The 24,610-nt window shown below is 38.0% G+C and overlaps 1 protein-coding gene across 3 annotated transcripts in view; it reads right to left on the bottom strand.

The window, feature by feature from the left end:
• PTPRZ1 (protein tyrosine phosphatase receptor type Z1) overlaps positions 1 to 24,610 on the bottom strand; it is a 98,602-nt gene that overhangs the window by 42,826 nt on the left and 31,166 nt on the right. For 2 of the 3 annotated variants that reach the window (XM_077807833.1, XM_077807834.1), the window contains exons 7-10: positions 21,136 to 21,320; positions 19,995 to 20,121; positions 9,658 to 9,701; positions 3,956 to 7,535 (exon numbers count right to left, since the gene is read on the bottom strand). In XM_077807833.1, the coding sequence (XP_077663959.1) occupies positions 3,956 to 7,535; positions 9,658 to 9,701; positions 19,995 to 20,121; positions 21,136 to 21,320 (3,936 nt within the window). The remainder of the gene's footprint in view (positions 1 to 3,955; positions 7,536 to 9,657; positions 9,702 to 19,994; positions 20,122 to 21,135; positions 21,321 to 24,610) is intronic. The other variant, XM_077807835.1, reaches the window with a different exon arrangement.

Raw genomic sequence — 24,610 nt, 5'->3', positions numbered from 1 at the left:
TTAAATTAGGGGAGTGAAAAGAATGCATCCCTTCAGCCCTATAAAGTAGTTCTTTGCCACCATCTCAGTCATTCCAAATGCTAAATCCTACTAAATTCACTAGAAGGGTCATATTAATATTATTAATATGAGTTCCTCATATATATATAATTTATATTTTAGCTGTGCATTATGCCCATGAGGCACAGCTAAACTACAAATTTACAGTTCACATTTGAATCTACTAATACAGACCCAGAAGTGTCCATGTGGTATTTTATAATAGAGAGATGCTTCCTCAGTGCACCATTAAAAGAAAGCATTTATACTGTATGGTGCTCATTTAAGCAGCTCAGGTTTCTTGTACTTAGTCTTCAAAGTATGTGGCAGATTTTGGCCCATTCCTATCCCCTCCCACCCAAACCAAAGAAAGTGGGCAAAAGAACTTTAGAGACAGTGTAATTTGAAGTGAGCTAAGATAAATGTCAATATAAATAAGTAGCTAGCTCTTTACACAGTAGTTTGAATAGATTATTATGAAATCAAATCTTATGAAAATAAACTATATTATTATTTGATCACTGATTTCACAAGGAGCCAAATTCTGGTTCATGGTAAAATGGAAGTAAATTTCATATTATAACTGTGTCTGTGCTGAGCTGGCTGATTCTGAGGCAAAGTTTAGCTTGGTGCACGAGGGGCCGACGGGATGGTCAGCTGCTGATGTATAGGGTACCATTGTTCATAAGGTCCTGTCCTCTTCTCAAATTGTGTATGCAGAGTTTTTGCGAAGCTACTGTGGGGTGCACAGCAGAAACCCTGACCAAAAATAAGCATTACTTGTGGATATATGGGATTGCAGGGGACCTGTCTACACGTCATCCTTCCCCTGATTTCCACAGGAGAATGTTCCTATCATCATTGGGACCCTCTCATCTTCCTAGGTTACGTCTTCAGCTCCTTTTTGGGAGGGCATTTTGCTCCAGGCAGCCCATTGAATCTCCATTCCATGGGTAATTGGCAGCCAGGGTAGAAGCTGCTCCTCTCTCTCCAGCTGGGATATCAGGGCCGCCCCTGGCACAGGGCTACAGATGGCACAAGTTTGGTGGGCACATAAGTGGTAAGCAGAAAACTCTCATCTGGATACTGTTTCAGAATACAGCCCTATGGTCATGAAGAGTGGCCAAACCTTACAGTTCCATTTGCCTCTTTTCCAGCCGGGCCAGGATTTGGGCTCTGTAACTACGTTTAAATTAATCAACTATTTCTCATAATTAAGACATTTATTTTTACATTCAGTGTAACTGGTGCTATTCTAAAATACCGACACATATTAGTTTCTCAAAGCTCAATTCTTCCTGTGCTTATGCATTGTCATGTTTAGCAGCAAGAGCAACCACATTTGCTAATAGAGGTAATTAAGGGACAGAATCTAAAATATCACACTTAAGCCCCGCATAACAATGAATTTTGTAAAATCTTCTGCTTGGGCCTGGGCAGCATATAAATTCAAACTAACTCCATACAGGGAGATTTTCAAAAAAACATTTCAAACAAAAACATCAGTCATTCTCTTCTACAAGAGCAACACTCATTAGCAGTAATAATTACAATTTATGTATGGTGTGAGACAGATGAACAATTCTCTGCTGTCATTAACAGGAGAATCAGAAAGGCCTCTTAATGTTCACCATCACTATTTTCCTGATTTGAATCCCAATGCAGTAAGTGGCATAACTCCTATTGATTTCAATGGTATAGGATCAAGCCCTGTGAGCCTGATCTAATGACCACAGAACTCAATGGGAAAACTCGCACTGGATTTACTGGGCTTTGGGTCAGGTCCTGTGTAATTTTCTTTTTCACCAAAAGCTAGTTCCTCCTTAATTTTGGACATGCCTTCATATCTGTGAGGCAGTTAGCCGTAAATCCTGCATCATCCTTTTCACTTCGATGTTACAATCCAGTTAAAAATTCATAGTAAACCTGTTATAGCAATTTTAAAATATGAATGACATCTTGAAATTCCCCTCAAATAAATGGTTCTATTGGAAAGCTTGACAAGATGATTGCTAATTGATAAAGCAATTTTTCAGTGATGCAGATCTTATAAATGCATCTCATACTATCACTACTACTAATTAATAATAATAATAAGATTTACTATTAAACAAACTATGAGTTAACAATATTTTTAAACTCACACAAACTCTCAACAAAACATTTGACTTATGTAGCTACTGAGGATTGCACTGTAATACTTGACATTTAAATTTAATACAAATGTTCATATATCATAAGGTTCTTTTGTTGTTATTGTTTTTAAATTGAAATTAAGACGTAACTAGGTAGCTATTTCTGATTAGCAGGAGAGCTCATATGAGAAATCCTCCAATTTAATTGCTGTTTTATTAAAAGACAATATAGGGAATAATTTGTTGGAAGAAACTAATGCATAGGCAAGTTCTTTAATGAGAGTGATGACAGGAAACTAAATTGTAAATATGTATTATTAGTTAAGCCATGTTATACCATCCTTTTGGAGTACTGTCAAGAATCAAAGCTCTTCATTGTTAATTGAAAGTGAGGAATTTTAAGTTTAATTACAGAAAACTATAAATAATTTATGATAACCTTCATGTCATTAGCTGGTATAAAATGTGCTTAGAAATTATTCTCCTTTTCTTTTTTGCAGACCTTTAAAGGAAACACATTTATTTCATGTGTGTTTTATATAATTTCCCTTAGGAAACATCAAAACAATTAACCCATTTACTGACTCGATTGCTTGCTCAGGTAAAACTCCTGTTGACCAAATGGGCTCATGATTATCCATGCTACAACATCCTGAGCTATGCAGACTGCCTGGGACTGCTTTTTTGCACAAAGTTACTAACAAATGTATCTGGTTGTATATTTGCAAGATCGGACCTAAGATTTTTGCATACTTTATAGATACCATTAGTTGGATGACACTGCCCTCTACAGAGATTATAAATATGTGATGGAAGTTCAATATTTAACATCTTTCCTACATTATCCAATTAACCTTGAATATTTCAAATAAGTACAGATATTGATGGTTCTGATTTTACACTTAGATTTCAACAAATGTGACAAAGAGGCAATACAAGTTAATTGTTTGATCACTTCAAGTTTTTCACAACAGAACTTTTTAAAGCCTTTGCTTTACATTTTATCAAGATCTTATAAATGTATGGTCCAATTCTGCCACCCATACTTATGCTGAGAATGTTACTCCACAAATAGTTAATTGGCTTCAGTAAAACTGAACAAAGAGCAAGGCAAGCACAGCAGAATCTAGCCCTCAGTGATTTTAGAATGAGCAAGTCTAGGAGGAAATTTCTGTAAGTTACTGAAATTTAAAAATATGAGAAACTTTAAAAATAAAAACATTTTTTTTTACAAGCTAAAACCAGTCAGAACTAGGTTGAAACATCTTTTACCTTGCTCAGTTCATCTTGAAGAATACAAAATAAAAAGCATTGCCATAATAAACACATACTTTTAGGACTCTTTCATACAGAACTTTAGAATCTTGCAGCGAGCTTTCCTCTGAAAAGGTGATATTTACCCCTGTGCAAATGGCCTAAGTCCCACTTAACCTTTAAAGAGCAAAAAGTCACACTTTTGTGCCCTCTGTGCATAATTCCCATTGACTGTACAAACATACCCAAGGGCAGCATTTGGACCTTAATACTACAGGATATTTCAGTTGAAGTTCCGTGTAATCAGAAGTTGCATTTACAGCAGAACTGTTTCAGTGCTTATGTTCCCTGTTCCACAGCATTTCCTTAATCCAACTGACTGCCCCATTAAGTTCTTCCATCACTGAAATATCTGTAGCAAATCTCACTAGTCTCATATATATTTGTGTTAAGATATTTTTTCATTTTCAGTGGCAGAAGAATGTCACAGCTACACAGGTTATGCATTAAATTGATCCACAACTAACCTGCCTCAGAAATGTTGAATACTGGTGAGTGACCACTAGTTACAGATGGTGCTGATGACTGTGATGATCCAGGAGTTAAATCTGAGTTACCTGCTTCAATTGCCCCCTCAGTGTCTCTCTCATTAAGGTCAGGAAAACTGAAATCTGTTGAAGTCTCATTATCATTAAGGCTATCTGAGGTACCTTGACCAGAGCCACTTTCTTCATCACTTGTAAAAACAGCCCAAGATTTAGACTCTGGTGTGTTTTGCAATGGGATACTAAGAGTCTGAATACGGTTTTCCCATATAGTTGGATCGTTGTGCTTCTTAGGTATCAGTGCTGCCAATGTTGGTATTGATGGATAATTACGTCTGTCCATACCATGACTTATCTGACTGTCTGATGCAGCAGTTGTAATTTTCTTTTCTTCTTCTTCTTCTTCAGATTTCTCAGAATGTGAACTGATAATTAGGTTACTCTGATCCTTTATATTGTTTACCTGTGTATTCTGTTCATCTACTACCTTTTCCTGAGTTTCTCTATGGGAAGTGCATGTGATACAATTACTTACAGGTAAACCATCATCATACTCATCATAATCATCATCAATTACAGGAGGCCACAAATTAGTATCAGAATTGGCACTGGGGAACAACCCAGAGGATGTCTGAGAGGGAACCAGCAACCTGGTTAGGGTTCTAAGGCCCTCACCACTGGGAGAAGCAGCCATAACAGAAATATACACATTTGGTAAAGGAAGGGCATGATGAGCAGATACATGAGAATCAGAAACAACTGCAGGCACATGAACAGAAACATCAGCACTAGTAGAACTTGAGAAAAAAATGGGAACCTCATTTCTTTGAGAAACACTTGAAGAAATATGGCTGTTTAGAAGAGTGGGAATATTTGGTAATATGTCAATTGTTAAGGCAGGAGTAGCCACTCTGTTCACTGCCTTGGGGGGAAAGGCATTTGTATTTTCTAAACGGGTTGACTGGAATGAAACATCACTACTGTACAATGAAGGAGCAACCTGGTGATTATCTTCATTGTTAACCAAACTGGATAAAACATATTCCTCACTTCCATAAGAGCCAGTTAAACCTTGAAATGATGTTGTGGGCTTACTAGAGGTGTGGGGAAACATGTCAGCAACTGAAGGTGCAGATGTAGAATGCAACATTGTTTTATTTGTAGCAGAATCTGGTGCCATCTGATAGAATATTTGGTCAAATGTAGAACTATCTTTATAAACGCTGGAGCGTTCAACCAATATTGGATCAGTAGGCACAGTTGCAGCTGTTTTAAGCAGAGTGCCATCATCAGAAGATTGAAAGGAGGTTTGTTGTAATGCTTCATTATTTAATGTAGCTGAGGTCTCATAAAAGTACTGCTGTGTTGAAGGAGACAACATTTTGCTAGAAGCAGGGACAGAGACAGCTTGATCTGAGACAGCACTAAGCATAGGTTTAAGCAAAGTGTCACCAAAGGCTGGAGATGTAACATGCAAAGGCTGAACGGAAAAGTAATTTTCTGAAAGTTTACTAATATCATAATCAAAAATCTTAGTAGAGGGAAAAGCAAGAGAGACTGGAAGGATTCCCTTTGTGCTAGAAACAGGAAGTGGGGTTTCTTGCAAAGACGTAGTCTGCTTAATTACATCATTGTTAGAAACATATGTAGGAAGTTCAGGCATCACTGTACTTTCAGCATGGGAAGCCACTTCACTGAAAGAAGAAATTTGCAGTTCTTTCTCATCTCCATATATTACATCACTTTTGTGAAGTGTCTGATTAAGATCACTAAACTCATATGTTGCATATGTAAATTCACCTACAGAATCAGATGAAGAAACTTTAAGTATGGCCAGAGCATCTGTATCGGGCAAAAGGGACTCCCTACCAGAGTACGGTTCAGACCAATCCATATCACTAGATAGAGTGTGTGTAGGCAGCAGCAAGGTATCAGCTTGTGGTATTACAGAAGAAGGCTTATGCACCAGTACATTGTTATAGCTGCTAAATAAGGGACCCTGATGAAATACGCCAACAGAATCATGCACATATTCTGCAGAGTCATAAGAAACAGTAAAAGTTTGGAGGGAGCCCACATTACTAGACAAAGCATAAGTAAGTTCAGACATTGTAGACAGTGCATGCATATTTAAATCACTGCTGGATGGTTCAACTTGAGTAAACATGTGAGTTCTATTATGACCAAATATCAATGTCTCTGAAGCAGCATGAGTAGTCTGATGTGACATCACATCAGAATATTGAGCAAGGCTTGACTGTATTAAAGTATCACCCTCAGCCAATGTCAAAGAAGCATGCAGGGACACCTTATCACTTGTAACAGCTGGAGTAACTTGTGGAAACATTTGAGAAACTGTATACAGATGGTGAAACATTTTACTACTGAAGGAAGCAGAGGAAAATGTAAGCAAAGGTACATCACCATAGGAAGACAGGGTGGGTTCAAATGACACATCAACACTGGGAAATACAGGTGTAGCATGCAAGGTCACATCACTACCTGATGTAGCAGGGGTAGTGTTGAGCATCTGAGTGTCAAACAACAAAGGGGTGACTAGAGGAAACACTTCACTACTGTAGGAAGGTTGAAGAGGTATCTCACCATTATATACTGGTTGAGTTGTCTGAGAGAGTACCTCACTGGCAACAGAAGCAGAGCCATATTCTCCAGAGCTTGAAGAGATAGAATGAGGTGATAATTCAGTAGGGGAGAAAGCAAAATTAGAATAATGTAGCAATTCTATATCCGCATCTGAAGTATCTTGTGATATCACTGGACCACTGGAATAGGGCACTGTAGCTGGCTTTGATTCCTCAACATAAGCATCAGTATAACTAGTCTGAAATAATAGCTCACTATCCGATGGAACATCAGATCTAGGTGTCAAATCTGTGGCATTTTGAAACCACAACTTTCCATCAACAGGAGTACTCTCTGCAGATTCTTCAGCACCTGAGGGTGCTACATCTTCTGAAATATTTTTTACATAGCCTTGTGAATCAATATCGTGTTTGCTTATTTCTGGACTTCCTGAATGAAGGATGTCTTCCTGGGATGCTTCCTCCGTGACAAATTGCATAGCAGAGGTGGTAGGAATGGAACCCCAAGAGTTGTCTACATCTTGATAAGGCTTAAAAGTTGACAATGAAATATCTTCCTCACTACCATCAGTAGCAGATATGCTTGTTGGTTCAGTGCCAGAAGAAATGTAAATGTATTCTTCATCAATACCTTTGGTGGAGTCGGTGACTTGCAGGGGGATTCCAATAATAGTTTGAGATTCCAAAGAAACATCTTCTTCTTCATTTGATGTTTCAATAACAGGTCGGGAAGTAGGGTAAAAAACTACTTTGAAAACATCATCCTTTCCATGTGATCCTTCCTCTCTTGTTAAGTATCTGTTTGTTTTAGCTTCATTGAATTTTGTCCCCTTTTTCTCTTGGCTATAGCTAGATGTAGTCACCTGGAATTCTTTTTTCCTTATTTGGTTTAGAGTACTATCAGTGCTAGGAATCACTGCAATTTCTTCATCCACCTCTGCCTCCTTCTCTTCAACTTCCTCCTTTGGAAAGAAAACAACATAGTCAAAGTTTACTAAGAGTGTTTATGGATAAAACAGGAAAACTCAAGGTACATGCTGCAAGACATTTGCCTGTGTCCATAAATTATAACAGATAAAATGGCAGGTAACCAATGAAATGGCTATTGAACTTAATAATAAAATGGCTTTATCTACAAAAACATTCATCTCGTATTTTTTTCTTGAAACCATAAATTTGTAAGACTGACAAAAGAACCACAGATCCCTCTACCTTCTTAAACATTGTGTTCCTGCTACCTGCGACTCACTGTTAGAGAGAGATAAAAACCTCTCACTGTGTTTTGTCCACTTTACTCTATCGTTGTACAGTAATAATAAAAAAAAATAGAATGTTTTTTATTTGATAGTGTCTCAAAGATATGCATTAATATTCTTTGATATCAGTTCAAGAGTCATTGCAACATAACAGAAGATCATCATCATCTTCTTCCTTGCCATTTCCCTATTTGGAGTTGGTGACTTTTATAGCCTTCTTTCAAAACTCATGATTGTATGCCTGGCTGTTGTGCAAATTGGTCTTTCTAAGGTCTTTTGATATCTAGTCTTTGGCCTCCCCCTTAGTCATCTTCCGTCCATGATAATTGCAAGGGCCATCCAATAAAACAGAAGATATTTTTAAATATTTACGATCTGCTTTCAAATAATTTAATCTTCATAGTTACTCCAAACAGGATGTTAGGATTTAGGATTTTAAAGGTCAACATGACCCTGAGACACTTAAAAGCAATTTCACAGGCAGTATCTCAGATACCACATACTGAAATTTCTGTTGCATCTTACTAACTGTTTAGTGAACACAATTTAAAGTACTTCTGCAGAAATGTATGTTAGGGCTTTGCATTAGGTTCTGAAAATCCATTTTCTCAAGGCCAACTCCCCCAGTCTTTATTCAGTCCTAAATCAGGCAAAAATCACAGTTGAAATTAACTAACATCCTGATATCATATTGATGGGTGCAATATAAATACTTAGATAAAGAGTTTAAATAAATATAGATAAATGGATTGGACAAATGGGTAATTGGATAGATAGATTTGATAGTTTGGATGAATTGGTACAGAGATGGAAAGACAGATATGGGCCATTTCTCTATCTATTTAACTGACTAGGATTTGCCCCTCGGTGAGAATAATGTGCACATATTATCAAACAGTAAAACAGATGTTCTGAATGATCACTTGATGCTAACACATTTTATAGAGGTATTGGCCACATTACAAAAACTATTTTACAGTCTATTAAAAATTGTACTGGGACTCTTTCATATTCCTCTGCTTGTATGCCAGCTACCTTAGTTGCCAAAAATACAACTATGCCAGATCAGAGGGAGTTATGAAAACATCTAAAATTGTATAAAACATGGTTACATTATTATAAATTATGGTTAATACATCAAAATGTCATTACTTATGTTCAAGGGGTGGAATTATCACCCTATTGAAATGAATGGAAGTTTTGCCATTGACTTCAACGGACCAAGGATTTCACCCAGTATTTCGGGGCCAGATTTACAAAGATATTTAGGCACCCAAAGCTGCAGATAGGCATCTAGTGGAAAGAACAAAAGTGCCTAAGCAGGTCAATCACTTAACTCCCATGGGCCCATGCAGGACTGGATGAGTGCTGGGTTCCTTCTGGAAGCTGAGAATCTCTCTCATTCTCAATAGTATAAAACTGCCATTTCTAGCATTACAGAGAAGCAAGGCTTGGACTTCAAAGTCATGACATTTTTATGTATAGAAAACCTATCACTAGCCCAAAGCTGAAGCGTGCCTGAGGCAGGTGTAACTGGGGAAGGGGAGGCAATTCCACATTTTGGGGAGAAAGAAAAAACATTTCTTTGGCAGGTGGATTTTTAAAAATTGTACTTTTTTGAAGCTGCTCAAGCATCTGGAACGTAGAAGTAATTCCCAGGGGATATGCGTTAGTAGGCAAAGTGTAGGTGACATGGTTAAAAGTACATAAATTCAGCTCTGCAAGTTATCACAGTTGATCATCTCCATTTATGTGGTGTGTGTTATATATTATTTGAAACGTTTGTGTGAAAACGAATGTATGAAATTACTACACTTTACAATACCTCATATTCTTCAGTTTCATTCAGTTCAGGAAAGAGGTCAATTTCTATGAAACAAAAAGGTGCATTATATTATCCACTGTTTTAACCTCACAGATTTATTGATTTTGCAAGACACAATGGTATAATTTTCATGGTTAGTGTAGAAATGATAGACCAAAAGATGTTATTTAAGCTGTATTACAATCACAGATCATTACAATGTTATAGTCATTTTCTAACCATGGCTGTATTAACCAATAAACCCATTAGGCTGAGGTCTGAGATGATTTTGGAGGTGCTATCTGCTGCCAAGTAGCTGCACAGAGGAGTAGCAGTGAGGGAAACAATGGGATTCAACAACTGGCTGGCATTTTGCTGCAACATTTCTGATGGGCTGAGGGGTGTAGCTGAAGCTGCCTGTCTGCACAGAGGAACAGCATCCAGGCCCATGGTGATGAGAGTGAACAGGTAGGCCTGGAACTGGGTTGGGGGGTGGGGGAGACAGACAGGAAAAAGGTCCTGCAGTACTAGCTGAAGAATGCTCCAGGCCCTTGGAGTATGTCTAAACTGAAGCTGGGAGTAAGCCTACCCAGACCAGGTAGAAAGACACTTGCTAGCTCCGCTCAAGTGTATTAAAAATAACAGTGTGGATATTAAAGCAGTGGTGGCAGCTCAGGCAGCCACCAAAGTCCAAGCTTGCCTGACCACCTGGTCCAAACCCAAGCTGTGCCACTGTCACAATGTCCACACTGCTCTTTGAGTGTGCTGGTGTTAGTCTTTCTAACTGGGCAAGGAGGCACGCTCCCAGCTGCAGTGTAGACATACCCTTTGTACCTGTGCAACGAGGCATGCATTACGTTCTAGTTAGACTCATGGACTTTAAGGAGGGACTGTTGTGATCATCTAGTCTGACCTTCTGCACATTGTAGGCCACCAAACCTTACTGCCGCCTCTTATAATGGACCCAGGCACTTTGCACTGTTAAATTCAATCCGTTTCTCTATTGTTTCCCTTTTAAGCTTCTCTAGATCTTCTTGTATGATATTCCAGTCCTTTGCCGTATTGTCAATACCTCCCAAGTTGGTGTCATCTGCAAATTTTATTAGCCCATTCCCAAGTTTTGTGCCAAGGTTTAAAAAAATCTATCTTCTCAAAGATAGAGATCAGGTTGGTCTGGCACAATTTATCTTTTGTAAAACCATGCTGTATTTTATCCCAGTTACTGTTTACCTTTATGTCCTTAACTACTTTCTCTATAAAAATTTGTTCCAAAATTCTGCATACAGCTGAGGTCAAAGTAACAGGCCAATAGTTTCCCAGATCACTTTCCCCCCCTTTCTTCAAAATAGGGGCTATATTAGCAATTCTCCAGTCATAGGATATGACCCTCGAATTTACAGATTCATTAAGAATCCTTACTATTGAGCTTCCAATTTCATGTGTCAGTTCCTTTACTATTCTTGGATGGAGATTATCTGGGCCCCCCAGTTTAGTCCCATTAAGATGGTTGAGTTTGACTTCCATCTTGGATGTGGTAATTTATACTTCCATATCATCATTTCCATTAGTCACCCTGCTACCACAAGCTTCTTATTACCCTTATTAAAAACTGACATGTTCATTTATGTGTTGGGCCAGGCCTAGGTTACCTTTAATCTCCATCCTATACCTCATTGTTTAGAGGTCCCACTTCTTCTTTCCTTATTTTCTTATTTATATGGCTAGAGAATCTTTTACTGTTGGTTTTAGTTTTCTTTGCAAGGTCTAACTCTGCTTGGCTTTTGGCAGTTCTTTCTTTTTCCTTACACTTTCTGACTTCCAAGAAGTAGCTTTCCTTGCTGATCCTTCCCATCTTCCATTCCTTGAAGGCTTTCTGCTTTCTCCTAATAACCTGTCTGAGATGCTTGCTCCTCCAGTTTGGTCTGCAACCCTTCCCAATGATTATTTTTTTATTTGGTAGGCCAGCATCAACACACATGCCTACATTGCTGAGGGAAGGGTTAGGGGCAGCTGTATCTTAGTGTCACATCAGGTGGGATTAGACATTTGCTTGTAGACATTTGCGGTCAGAATAACCCCATGCAAATTTGGATTGGTACAATATGTGCAAATGAATAAAAGATGTACAGACTTCAGCTCATTTGTGTAGTGATTTTCCTTGTGTAGGAAGAAGAGCAGCATAATTCATGCCACTCTGGAGAAAGTAGCACACCAGGGGGTTTGAGGGGATCAGACTGATAGATACCTGTGTTCTCCACAGCTGGCTGGGAGTGGATAGTGTGATGGTAGTGGTGGTGGAGAAGATGACATGATGTTACCCATGGTGGGTATTGTTGGTGTGATCCGGCCTATTATCCCCATACTTGTGTGCATGTATTCCAATGATCCTTCCACAGTACATAACATATTTTCTGTTTTTCCCTCCCTGGGCACTGCTGCCCCCTGTTTGGGTGATGCAATCTCCTGGAGGGAAGGTTGAGGCTGCCTTGCTACCATTGCAACCTCCTTCTTGCACACCTTCCATCACGGAGTCAGGGAACCCTCAGGTGGGTCCTGTGCCATTATGATCTATGATGCAGTGCAAAATATGTTATAAAGGGACTTTTTAAAAAATGGCATTATTGATTAGAGAGTTTGAATGTTGTCCTTGGACTGCTTATGGTCAACTTCTTAATTTGATAATCCTTGACACAATAGGCTAGACTCACATTCAGAGCCCAATTCTGGTCCCACTGAAGTCATTGGCAAAATTCTAATTGATTTCAATGGATCATGATTTGGCCCTGCAAGGATAAACTACAGTGGATCATATTAAGGCATTAAAAATATGTTGCAAGTTCTTATGAATAGATATAGGCATTGGGTGTTATGCATCTGTAATTAAATGGCTCCTTCTGAAAAGCAGTTATTGTGCAGCTGCACTGTACATCCTTAACTGAAACATTTTGGCTGCATTCATATTTCATTATTCCATATTACACAGTAATTACTTGCCAATTTCTCCTGCCCCTCCCCAATAAGATAAGTTAAAGGTGACATTTTCAATAGTACTCAGTGCTGATGGACATTGCTCTCATTTAGATAAATGGCCACTGACTTCAGTGTGAACAGAGTTAAAGCCATAACCAAAAATAAATCACGAAGCAGTTATACTTCTATATTTTGCACTCCTGCATCTTAAAATGGCCACTCCTGATTGGACCCAGGGTAACGTTTAAAAAAAAAATCTAAATGATGTGGAGACTTGGTCCTATTTTCAAAAGTGTCTTAGGGCCAGATCCACAAAGGTCTGCTCAGTGTTGCAATGCCTAACCCTGAAATGTAGCCCTGAGTTAGGCACCCAGGCTCCCAATGGGGAGCGTTAGGTACCTAAGAGGGAGATCCTCAGAAACCAGTAGCTGAGTGGGGAGCTGCCTAAACTAGCCTGGAGTAAAAGGTAGAGGCTTAGGTGTGGCTTAGACCCAGATCTTCAATGGTACCAGTGTTAAACTTCTATTAATCTAGACCTTAGGTGCCTCACTTATGGGCCAAAGATAGGCATCTCTCTCCATTCAGGATTCTCAGCCATTAATTCTCTTTTGGAGCCTAAACCAGGTCATGCCCTAGCAGCCAAAACTCAGATCTTTCTCATGAAAAAACAGAGAAAATGAGACCCCAGAATAGCCCATTGTTTAGAGCTTTTATGTGGGAGACCCAGGTTCAAATCCCTGCTCTGCCTGATTCGAAATAGGGACTTGAACCCACATTCTAGATGAGTGCCCTAGCCAACTGGCTATTCTGGGGGCACATCTCTCTAACCTCCCCTGTTCTACTTTGAAGAAATAATTAAATATTAATTGGAGCAGAGATTCCACATTTTCCACATCCCATGTGAGTGTCCTAATCACTGGGCTACTGAGTCAGACTCTCTCTCTCTCCCAATGGATATTTGATTATTAATTAGGGTTCCATCACACTAACAAGTTAAAATATTTGGATTGATAAGTTGTAGAATGTAAAAAAAATGGAATAATCAAGTCTCAATGAAAGCATTTTATAAGTAGTAATATTGAATTAAATACTTGGCATATTAACAAAAATATAGAAAAGTTATCTTACCTCTCTCTTTCTGAAGGCTAGAAGGCTGGGGGGAGGGGGGGGGGGAAGATGATGATATTCCCTGGCTTCTCAATGGTTTCTGTTTACATTTTTAGATAGTGATTTCAAAATTCTTAATACTGTAGCCTGGTAACATACATTATGTGGTCAATAGACTCTTAAAAACAGCCTTTCATTAAAGAGAAATATGATTATTTTTGTTGTTAGGATTAATTTTGTCTTCAAATAATCAAAATAAATATTTTCTTTCAGATTTCATGTTTTCTACAGTATCTATGTTATCTTTTGAACTTTATCTAGAAGAAAAACCAATGCAGTGATAATACAAATGGATGTAAAACACCTCTACAAACTTTATTTACTACAAGGAAAACTGTAAAAGGTTTCAATATCCTCTGTTTCAACCAGAATGAAACTACAATTTCATCCTGATGTATCCATGGAAACTCTCTTGATTAGATGGTAACAAAATAAATCTACTTGCTAGCAACATTTAATTACAGTTATTGTGGTTTTGCTAATCTTAATACTGTGTTCTTGAACCAATAATATATATAAGTAATATGGTACCATTTCCCAACACAGAAATAAAACTCAGAGGTAGGTTAACAAACAAGGCATGCTTGATTTTTTCTATAACGGCAACTTGGTTATTCTATAGCTTAGATTTTATTGGAGAAGTTCCAACCTTAAATTTATTAAAAGTTTTCAAGTGCATGTATATAATACTGTAGTTTAATGATTTTTGCAGAAATGATAGAATAAGTACAAAAGGAAAATGTGATAACTAAATATTTCCCTACAGTTAAATTAGCTCAACTCCTAAAAATATCCCCCATAACAATGTGTTCCATAATTTTACAATAATATTCACAGAATAAATTATCTTCAGTTCTACACTACAGTACATAATAAATGACACTGCAAGAACACAAGTAAAACCATTTTTGCTACATTTAAATGAAATTTCTATTATCTTTTCATCATTTCTCAGCACAAGAATCACAAAAGCCCTCCTAAAGTGAAATATTTCAGATACCCTTATTCTTTATGAAGAAAATCTCTCACAAAGACAAGTTACAAAGACACTGCATAAAAAGGCCCTCACAAAGAACTGACGCTAGCATGAGCTGCCAAGTGGGAGCCAAAAGTTTGAGATTTATGTCCCATTGTTGTTTTTATGAAAAACTTCAGTTGACTTCCTCACACAGAACAAGGGGAGGATACGTATTTAGTCCAGTGGTTCTCAACTTATGTATCACTGTGGGCTGCATAGTGGCCCACAATGTGTTACCTGGGCTGCAGGGGTCAGGTGGTAGGGCAGCAGCAGCCCGGACTCTGACCCTGGATGCCTGCTGCGGGGGCCCCATCTGCTCGGGGTCAGGCAGCTGCCTGCCCTGGATCCTAGAACCCTGCTGTGCGGGGCAGGGCAGCTGGCCTGGAGCTTGCGGGGCCAAGCGGCAGCCCTGGACTCCTGACCCTGAGGGGCCACCTGGGAGCCCTGGACCCACTCGGCGCAGCTGTCCCCGACCCCCATCGTGTGAGGCTGGGTGGCTGCCCCAGAGCTTGCAGGGCCTGGCAGCAGCACCAGACCCTGGACCCCAACCCCATGGGGCCAGCAGGGACCCTGGACCCTCACCGCGCGGGACAGCCTACCAGCCCCGACCCTGCCACATGGGGTGGCGGGGCAGTCTGGACCCCACCGGGCTGGGCAGCCGGGAACCTGGACCCTGCCACGCAGGCCGGCCTTAACACACAGCTGAGCTGGGCCGCATTTATGCATCTATAATAACAGCTATAGAGGAAGTTACTGCAAAACTTTCATAACTATACAAATGTTATCTAAAGAATGAAACACATGCATTTAGATCACCATTCAGAAACCATTTCCAAAAGCAAATAATCAGATTATAAATAATGGTTCAGATATTGTCAAAGCTGGCTATGCCATTCAGCCATGCAAGTCCCATTAATTTTAATGGTATGGCTAAATCTCCTAGTTGGGTTTGAAAATGCTAACCATTAAGAATAAATATTGATAAAGCACTCCAAGACCCGAAGCCCTTTCTGACTAGCCATGAGCTTACTGGAAACTATATATATACACACACACTGTATCACAAGTTTTAAAATTCCACAGTTCTAAATAAAAAACAATATAGGAACAAACAAAGAGAAAATCGTACAGTTCTTCTCACAAACTTAATAGATTAGTATGGTAGCTCTCATGATGGCACGTGGGCCCCCAGTGGATTGCAGAGCCCTTCTGGAGGGTCCACAGACTGTAATATTTCTTATAACCCAACAGTACAGGGATGAAGTTGGAAGAGGACCTGGCCCATGACAAGATCTTTCCTGTTATGTAATAGTCCTAGAGAATGAGAAGTTTCACTCTGGTCGGTGGATCACCTGTAGTCTGCAGAGCCCTTACTGGTGGTTCACAGAATGAAATGTTTTGAAAGGGTGGTGGCAGGCTATGAAAGGATCTCTCTCTTACAAATGGTCAGCATAATGGAAAACCAAGAACAAACGAATGGTAGCAGGTGTTGAGTACATAAAAATATATAGTACAGCAGTACTAAAACAGCCCCTATATTAAAAATATGCAGTCCAAGGGTGAAATTCAACCCCAAGCAGAGGGCCCAGGCAAAGCCTTCTGTATTAGTTAAGTTCCACTTAAGCTTTTAACATGAAATTTAATTTGTTCAGACGGCATTGCAGTGAATTTCATCCTAATTGGGCTGACATACTCAGAATAAATCTTGAATATAAAAGTTATTATACTGAATTTGAGTCCATTTTGTTTCAGGTCTTCATAGGGGAAGATAATGTTTTTTTCATATATTCACAAGCAGGAGTTCTGGGAAATATTTTGGTCTTATTACTGTGAACCCCATTTCATACCACCATCTATAAAGCAGATCACAAAATCAGTTTTGGTATTATATTTGGCAGGTGAATGTTTGTATGAACACATCTCTTTCTCTGACTAATTAGATACATACCTTCTCATGTCTCTGTTATTTAATATTTCCAGCACACTTCATTCAAATGCAACTGATTAAATCAATAAATTGAAGTTACAAGTGAAGGAACATTTTGTTTAGAATGTTACCATGTTCCCACTTTGTACAGATGTAAGATGACATTTACAAGACTAGGGAATACTGTAAATTCATATTAATGATACTGACTATATATGAGGGATTTTACACTGCTCTTACATAGTAGAGTTTCATAATTCAATCATTTTTGCATATGAAACTGTGAAAGTACACAGTGGAATATGTACAGAGATTGCTTTAATCTCCTCACATTTTTTCTTTAAAAATGGGGAAATGATAAACATATCTAGGAATTTATGTCAATTCAACTTTAAGGTTACCATTTTAAAAGTTCTAAAGCAATACAATGCAAAAATCAAGTTCTTATCATAACATTAATTGTTCATGCTGCACATAGGTATGGTTTTTCATTACTACTCATGAAGCAGATCCTGAATTCCTTATTCCATATTTACTTATTTCTCACTCAAAGGGAAATCATCAGGAGTTTCCTTGCAAAAAATGGAATGAGAACCTCAAGCCTTGACCCTATGCTGATAAATGTAACATACAATGGATCCGTTTCTGCCCTCAGATATGCACACAAAATTCCAAATGATGTCTTTGTGCGTTTTATAGATGTAATGGAGGGTGAAATTAGTTTTTACAGAAAGTATGTGCCATGTAAAGGCCCCACTCCTGCCCCCACTGAAGTTAAAAGCAAAATTATCACTGACCTCCATGGGAGAACAACAGGGTTCAAATTTACTATGAGAATCTTCGCTTCTGAGCGTTTAAAGCTGTAATGTTTGTGTTGTACCAAAGTAAGTTTATGTACTGAATTAAGAACAGTTGGCAACTCTGTCCACATATCTATTCAGGGAACACCATCATAGGGCCTCACCACATCAACCACACTATCAGAGGCTCATTCACCTGCGCATCTACCAATGTGATCTATGCCATCATGTGCCAGCAATGCCCCTCTGCCATGTACATTGGCTAAACCGGACAGTCTCTACGTAAAAGAATAAATGGACACAAATCAGACGTCAAGAATTATAACATTCAAAAACCAGTCGGAGAACACTTCAATCTCTCTGGTCACTCGATTACAGACCTAAAAGTCACAATATTACAACAAAAAAACTTCAAAAATAGACTCCAACGAGAGACTGCTGAATTGGAATTAATTTGCAAACTGGACACCATTAAATTAGGCTTGAATAAAGACTGGGAGTGGATGTGTCATTACACAAAGTAAAACTATTTCCCCATGTTTATTTTCCCCCCCATACTGTTCCTCACATGTTCTTGTCAACTGCTGGAAATGGCCCATCTTCATTATCACTACAAAAGGTTTTTTTCTCTCCTGCTGGTAATAGCTCACCTTAACTGATCGCTCTCGTTATAGTGTGCATGGTAACACCCATTGTTTCATGTTCTCTGTATATATAAAATCATCCTACTGTATTTTCCACTGCATGCATACGATGAAGTGGGCTGTAGCCCATGAAAGTTTATGCTCAAATAAATTTGTTAGTCTCTAAGATGCCACAAGTACTCCTGTTCTTTTTGTGGATACAGACTAACACGGCTGCTACTCTGAAACCTGTCATTATGCAAGGTATTGAATTAAACATTAATTGTGGAAACCACATGAACGGTTGGCTTCAATCCAAATGGAGTCATACTGGAATCGAGGCCCTGATCCTTTAAAAGGTATCTGCCAATGAGGTGCCTTGCTTAACTCCAATGGGACTTGACACAGGAATAAGGGTCTGTGCTTGTGGATTCTTTGCACAATTGGGGCTCACATTGCTCCAAGCTACCCGCTGGCATAGTCTAGTCTATAGTCTAGACTTTGGGTGCGTGTCTGTGGATGGAGTCCCCTCTCATGTGATTTTTGAAGCACAAGTTGGGAAAATTCTGCTGGAGAGATGTAAGGAAATCCAATATCAAGGAGTTACAGACTGGCATTTCACTTCAGTTTGTATCTTATTACATTGACAGAACCTCTCCTCGGAGAAATACAGAGTACAAAGGCTCTGACAAATATGAGCATAATAAGACCTAGGAAACACAGTCTTTTAAACATGTTGTTTTTGAAAGACAGGTTAGATATGCCTTGGAAACTTTTGTGTTTTAACCAAAAATGTCCCAACATAAAACAACTTCTTATGCTCATATATCATTACTTTCACACAATCCATGGTAACAAGCAGAAAATGGAAAATACTTATATTCTTTATCAGTAGTGGTTCTCTTAACATTATGGGCGAAACTGGGCTCTCAGGTACATGTACGTTTCTCTTCTGACTTAACTGGAGTTACACAGGTAGGTGTAATTGAGGGGAGAATTCCATACTTATAACCCAGAATTAAAAACAAACAACAATCTAATCCAAAGGTAAGCAAAACTGGGGTGTGTGAGTATGCTAAAGACCATAATGGACTGATCCTATGATCAAGATACACACAGTCCAATCCAACAGCTGCTTAAGTCAATGGAAGATTTCCACTGACTTCTATGGAAATTGGATCAAGCCCTAAAACTTCCACTGACTTTAAGGAATGACTGAAGGACAAGGACAAGCCTCTCTATTTTGGTTTTAAATTATCTATCATTTACTTACAGACAGAGGAGTTAAATCTGGCTTTGAAATCAACAAGATTCGATTATTAGCCCCTTTGATTTTCACAATCCAACATTAAGAAGCAAGGGAATTCCATCACCACATATGCTTTGAAATCAAACTCCAAGTACTCATATGTAATAAAATTTCAAAATCAATTGAGATACAAATTTTTAATTTATATTAGCTCATTTTGTTTACTTAACATTTTTATCACGTGGATTAATTTTAGGAGGCAGAAGGATGCAACTGAAACAATTCCAAAATGGCTTTACTTCCCAGGTTTATTGTTCAAAATCATTCATCTGATCTGAAATCATGTTCACTTGTTTAAATATATTTTTATAGTTAAAAAAATCAACATAAAATTCTCACGTTTAAAGGAATACATGGCAGAAAATGAGTGACAGAGAATACAAGTCACCTCATTAAACAAATGTAAGGTTAACTACAATGATTTTGAAATTCCATTTTAGTGTACTTTGATAGTCAAGCATTTTTAACTGGTTTGCAAGCAAACTATTTCTCTGAATATAGATTTGTAGCCAGAAGTTACTACTGTGCTCAAAACAACACTTACCTGGATCATCTAAAGGCATATCAACAATGACTTGATCACTGTATTTTCCATATAGACCATTAGTGCAAACTGCAACTATCTGAAGAACATAACTTGTATTGGGCAGCAGATTATTTAGAATAGCTCCCTAAAAGAAAAATCATGTTTAATCATATAAATATAAATCCTTAGCATATTTTTTTTGAAAATATTAGATTATTTTATTCTAAGAACAGTGTTTTCTCATATGAGACAAGGTGGGTGAGGTAATATCTTTTATTGGACCAACGTCTGTTGGTGAAAGAGACAAGCTTTTTGAGCTACACAGAGCTTATAAGAGCTCAAAAAGCTTGTCTTTTTCACCAACAGACGTTGGTCCAATAAAAGATATTACCTCACCCACCTTGACTCTCTAATATCCTGAGACCAACACAGCTACAACAACACTGCAAACAACAACAGAAGATATCAACATTTTCTCACATGAAACATTCTAATACATCATTTTTTACATTTTATAGCCAGAAAACCAGGCATAAAGCTTTAATCAACTGATTTTGTGAAACGTCCTAATGGCAGGCGACCGAAAAACTGGAGAGAATACATTTTTCTATGCTGAATATTAGTTTTAGATTCTAATATTCCTTGTGAAGCTTATGCAGCTTCAAAGGGGGTGATTGTAAATGTTTGTGTTGGTAAAGGACCATCATATTATAAATCAGTGAGCCAATATTTATAGTAATCACAGATGGATCATTGTTCAGATGCTGAATTTGTCATTAGTTACCTGTGTACAACATCCTACATATCAAAGATCATTGGGGCATGATGAAAGTGTCTTGTGACTAACAAAATCTGAGTTTGACGCTATGGTAATAGTTATTTCAAGGTATTACAGACAAATAAGAACAGCAAATTTTTGAAAATTGGCACTGTGGGTGATGGTAGCTCTCTCCCGTATAGCTTTTTGTTTGTTTGTTGTTGTATTTTAAATTTGTCTCTGTGGCTGTATAGCCAAGGATACAAGCAGTGTTTCTACGAGCAGCGGCCAAAGACATTAATTCTAGCTGAATCAGCTCCCTGACATAATCTCTCAGAATAATTCTTTGTGAGTGCTTCACCACCACCACTTTTGTATGAAACTTGAAGAGTTTACAGTTACCAAGTCCTGATACCCATCTGTCAGAAACTCATGTTTAGTCTGGTCTTCTCCATCCAATTGCTGATAAAAGACAGCAAATCTCTCGATCATGGCATCATAAACAACTCGAGGTCTTTCCCATGTAACAAGAAGGCTGGTATAGTTCTTTGGATCAGCTTGGACGTTTTCTGGTTCTGAGCTGCAAACTAAAAACAGCATCACATTTATAAACAACATAATGGATTCTGAGCACTGAGGGTGTGGTCTAATTCCCATGGAAGTTAGTGTAAGTCTATCCATTGATTTCCATGGGAGTTGGATCAGTCCTTAAAATTCTAAACCATATAAATCTAAACTACCAAAGATCTACTTATGTCACCACTGTGTTTGAGTTGTTTTCCAATTGGTGAAAGTGGAGTTTTTCCTTTTGTTTTAATGATATTATCTAATAGAATGAAGAGATCTTGGTACATTCTAAGTTTTCACATTTTGATAAAGGTGCATATCAAGTCCCATGAAAATTAGAGAATAACATTCTTTTTGATTTGTGTTAGAACTGCTTATTGGCCGTAAAGTACTGGCCATAAAGTAAGTATACCCAGAAGGATAAATTTTATTTCTTTGTAATCATGCAAGTGGCAAAATGGAAGTGTAAAGGTTTTTACGTATGTTTCTCAGGAAAAAAAAGTCTCTAGTAGTCTATACTTTCATGAATCTGTGAAAGAGGAAGCCATTAGAGTAGGAGGAACTATGCATTGCCTTGACAATATCTGCATTTTATGATATGTTTTGTAATAGATTTTTACAATCAATAGCAGTATTCTTACAAATTATTATGAGTATACTATTCAACAGTAAGAATATTAATAATAATGGCTGAGATCTTCAAAGGAGCCTAGCAGAGTGAGGTGTCCAAGCCCCATGAGACTCAATGGAATATAGGTGCCTGTCTTGCTCCTTTTAAAATTCCAGCCAATATCTTCCATTTCCTTAGCAGTTTTCATCATAGGATGAAACAATTCCTAACTGCCAACAGTAATTGACTAATCCTCACAACACACTTCTTGAGGTAGGTAAATATCGGGCTTATTTTACAGATTGGGCAATTGAGGACAAACTTGCATAAAATACCTAGGGTGAAATCCTAGCTCGGTTGAGGTTAATGGACGGTTTTGTTGTTGACTTCAATGAAGTTAAGATTTCACCTCTACATTTTTAAAATTGGACTCTAATTTTAGGTTCCTTAATATTTTTTACTCTAGGTGTCTAAAGCTGAAACTTGTGGTCATGTTTGAAAATTTGGGCCATAGTCACTTGTTCAAAGGTCAAGTGTCGGGGTACCCATGAAGAAGATGGCTGCTTAGTCTTGGACCTCCTCATTCCCCACATATCTATTTGTTTCTAATAATTACTTTTCTAGCAAATTAGCAATAAGTTTCTGTGATAAAAGTTTAAATTAATCCCCTAGATAAACTACAATCTGTTGAATATGAATTCCAATGAAAAATATGAGAGGCAACAAAAGACCTAAGGAGGAGCTGAAGGAGGAGAACACAAGGCCACCACAGAACATAGCCCAACATATTTCAAAACTCAAAGAATTCCTCACAGATCGACTGGATTCAGTCTCAGTAGATATTTGTGGCCTCTCTAAAAATGTAAGCCATGTAAACTCCCGAATGGCTCACATAGAAAATGAGCTACAAAAGACTGTCATTGAAACCTGTGAAATTAAAGAAGAAACTGCCTCCTTAAATCTTAGACTAGATAAACTGAAAAAAACCCCCAGGATGACTTAGAAAATAGACCTCAAAGAAACAACTATCACTTCTTGGGGACTATTGCGGGTCAGCTTTCTTCAGAAGCTGCTCCCTGACATGTTTAAATTGGACCCCCAGCTGCCCTCATTAGATATTGAAAGGGCTCATTGAATGGCTGATACTAGAAGGCAGGAGTCTGATAAGCCAGGACCCAGCATCTTCAAGCTGCTGAAGTTCAATGATAAAGTAATGTTAATGAATACTACCAGAGAAGCTCCAACCCTTACGTACAAAGGCCACAAAATGTCTCTTTTTCCTGACTTCTCAGCGGAGCTTAACAAAACAAATGCATTCAGTGGCATAAAGCAATTTCTAAGGGGGACCATAAAGTACCCATCCACCTTCATTATGGATTTAGCAGGCTGCACATGATTTTGCAAAAACCCTTCTGAAGCTTGGCAGACATTTCAAAGACTGAGACACTAAGCACCATCTACTGACTAAAGTATTATCTGCACTAATCATCACAATTTGATAGAGAGAATCATGATATTATGATAACCACAAGTCCTTGGAACAGTCAATACTCCTGACATGTAAAGCAGACCATAACCTAAACCTTAAATAGCACTAGTTATTCAATTTGTGCAGGGCATTTAACAGAATATGAATATGATTATTTTATGCTGTTGTATTATTCATATTTAAATTTTGTACTAATTTATATTTGCTTTACCAAATCAATTGTAAATGTACATGTGATAAGTGTGTCTATATGTATATCCATATACATATGTGTATGTGTGTGTAAAACCTCTGTAGGTAGGTATATATTATACGTGTTCCAGAATGCCCAATGGTATTTACAAGATAAATTTGACTTTAAATATATTTGCATTGGAGATGTTTAGACTATTATTAGATAATACAGGGAGGAAAGGAGAGGATGGAATTGAAGCCATCAGGGATCTGAACATGCCCACACTGGCTTGTTTTAAGTCTGTTAAATTTGTTTTGTTTTCTGTTACAAATATATTTTGGAAGACACATGACATTTAACTACAGATCTTTTTGTATACTTGACCCTCTTAGGGGTTCAACTGAAGGCATACATTCATTCAAAATTAACCAGTATCTAATATATATAAATGAAGACCATATAATTGAAATATGGTTTTACAATATCAGTGGGGAAATGTGTGTCTTTAGAATAAGGTTAGATGTCTTACTATATCATTTAAAACTTTGTCATGAATTTTCTTAGTGTATGCTCCTGGAATGTGAAGGCACTTAACCTTCCAAAAGAATTTAAATCCTGAGGAATCTCAGATCAAAAAAAGTGCCAAGTAGTTTATTGCAGGAAACTCATCTAGCGGATATAGATGCCAACAGAATCAAGAAGATGGGGGTAGGTGCTGAGTATCATTCATCGCTGAATTCTAAGAGCAGAGGCACAACCATCCTAATTCATAAAATTTGCAATATATACAGTCTTGGTCTGATCCCAAAGGAAGATGCATTCTTCTTGGAGCCTCTTTCAACTCAAAGAAGTTAATTCTAGGAAGCATTTACTAACCTGACAATTACTTTAGATAAGCTATTACCAGCAGGACAGTGGGGTGGGAGGAGGTATTGTTTCATATTCTCTGTGTATATATAAAGTCTGCTGCAGTTTCCACGGTATGCATCTGATGAAGTGAGCTGTGGCTCACGAAAGCTCATGCTCAAATACATTG

The sequence above is a fragment of the Eretmochelys imbricata genome, chromosome 1 (genome assembly GCF_965152235.1).
Source record: "Eretmochelys imbricata isolate rEreImb1 chromosome 1, rEreImb1.hap1, whole genome shotgun sequence".
NCBI lineage: Eukaryota > Metazoa > Chordata > Testudines > Cheloniidae > Eretmochelys > Eretmochelys imbricata.
This window is presented reverse-complemented; position numbering and strand designations above follow the sequence as displayed.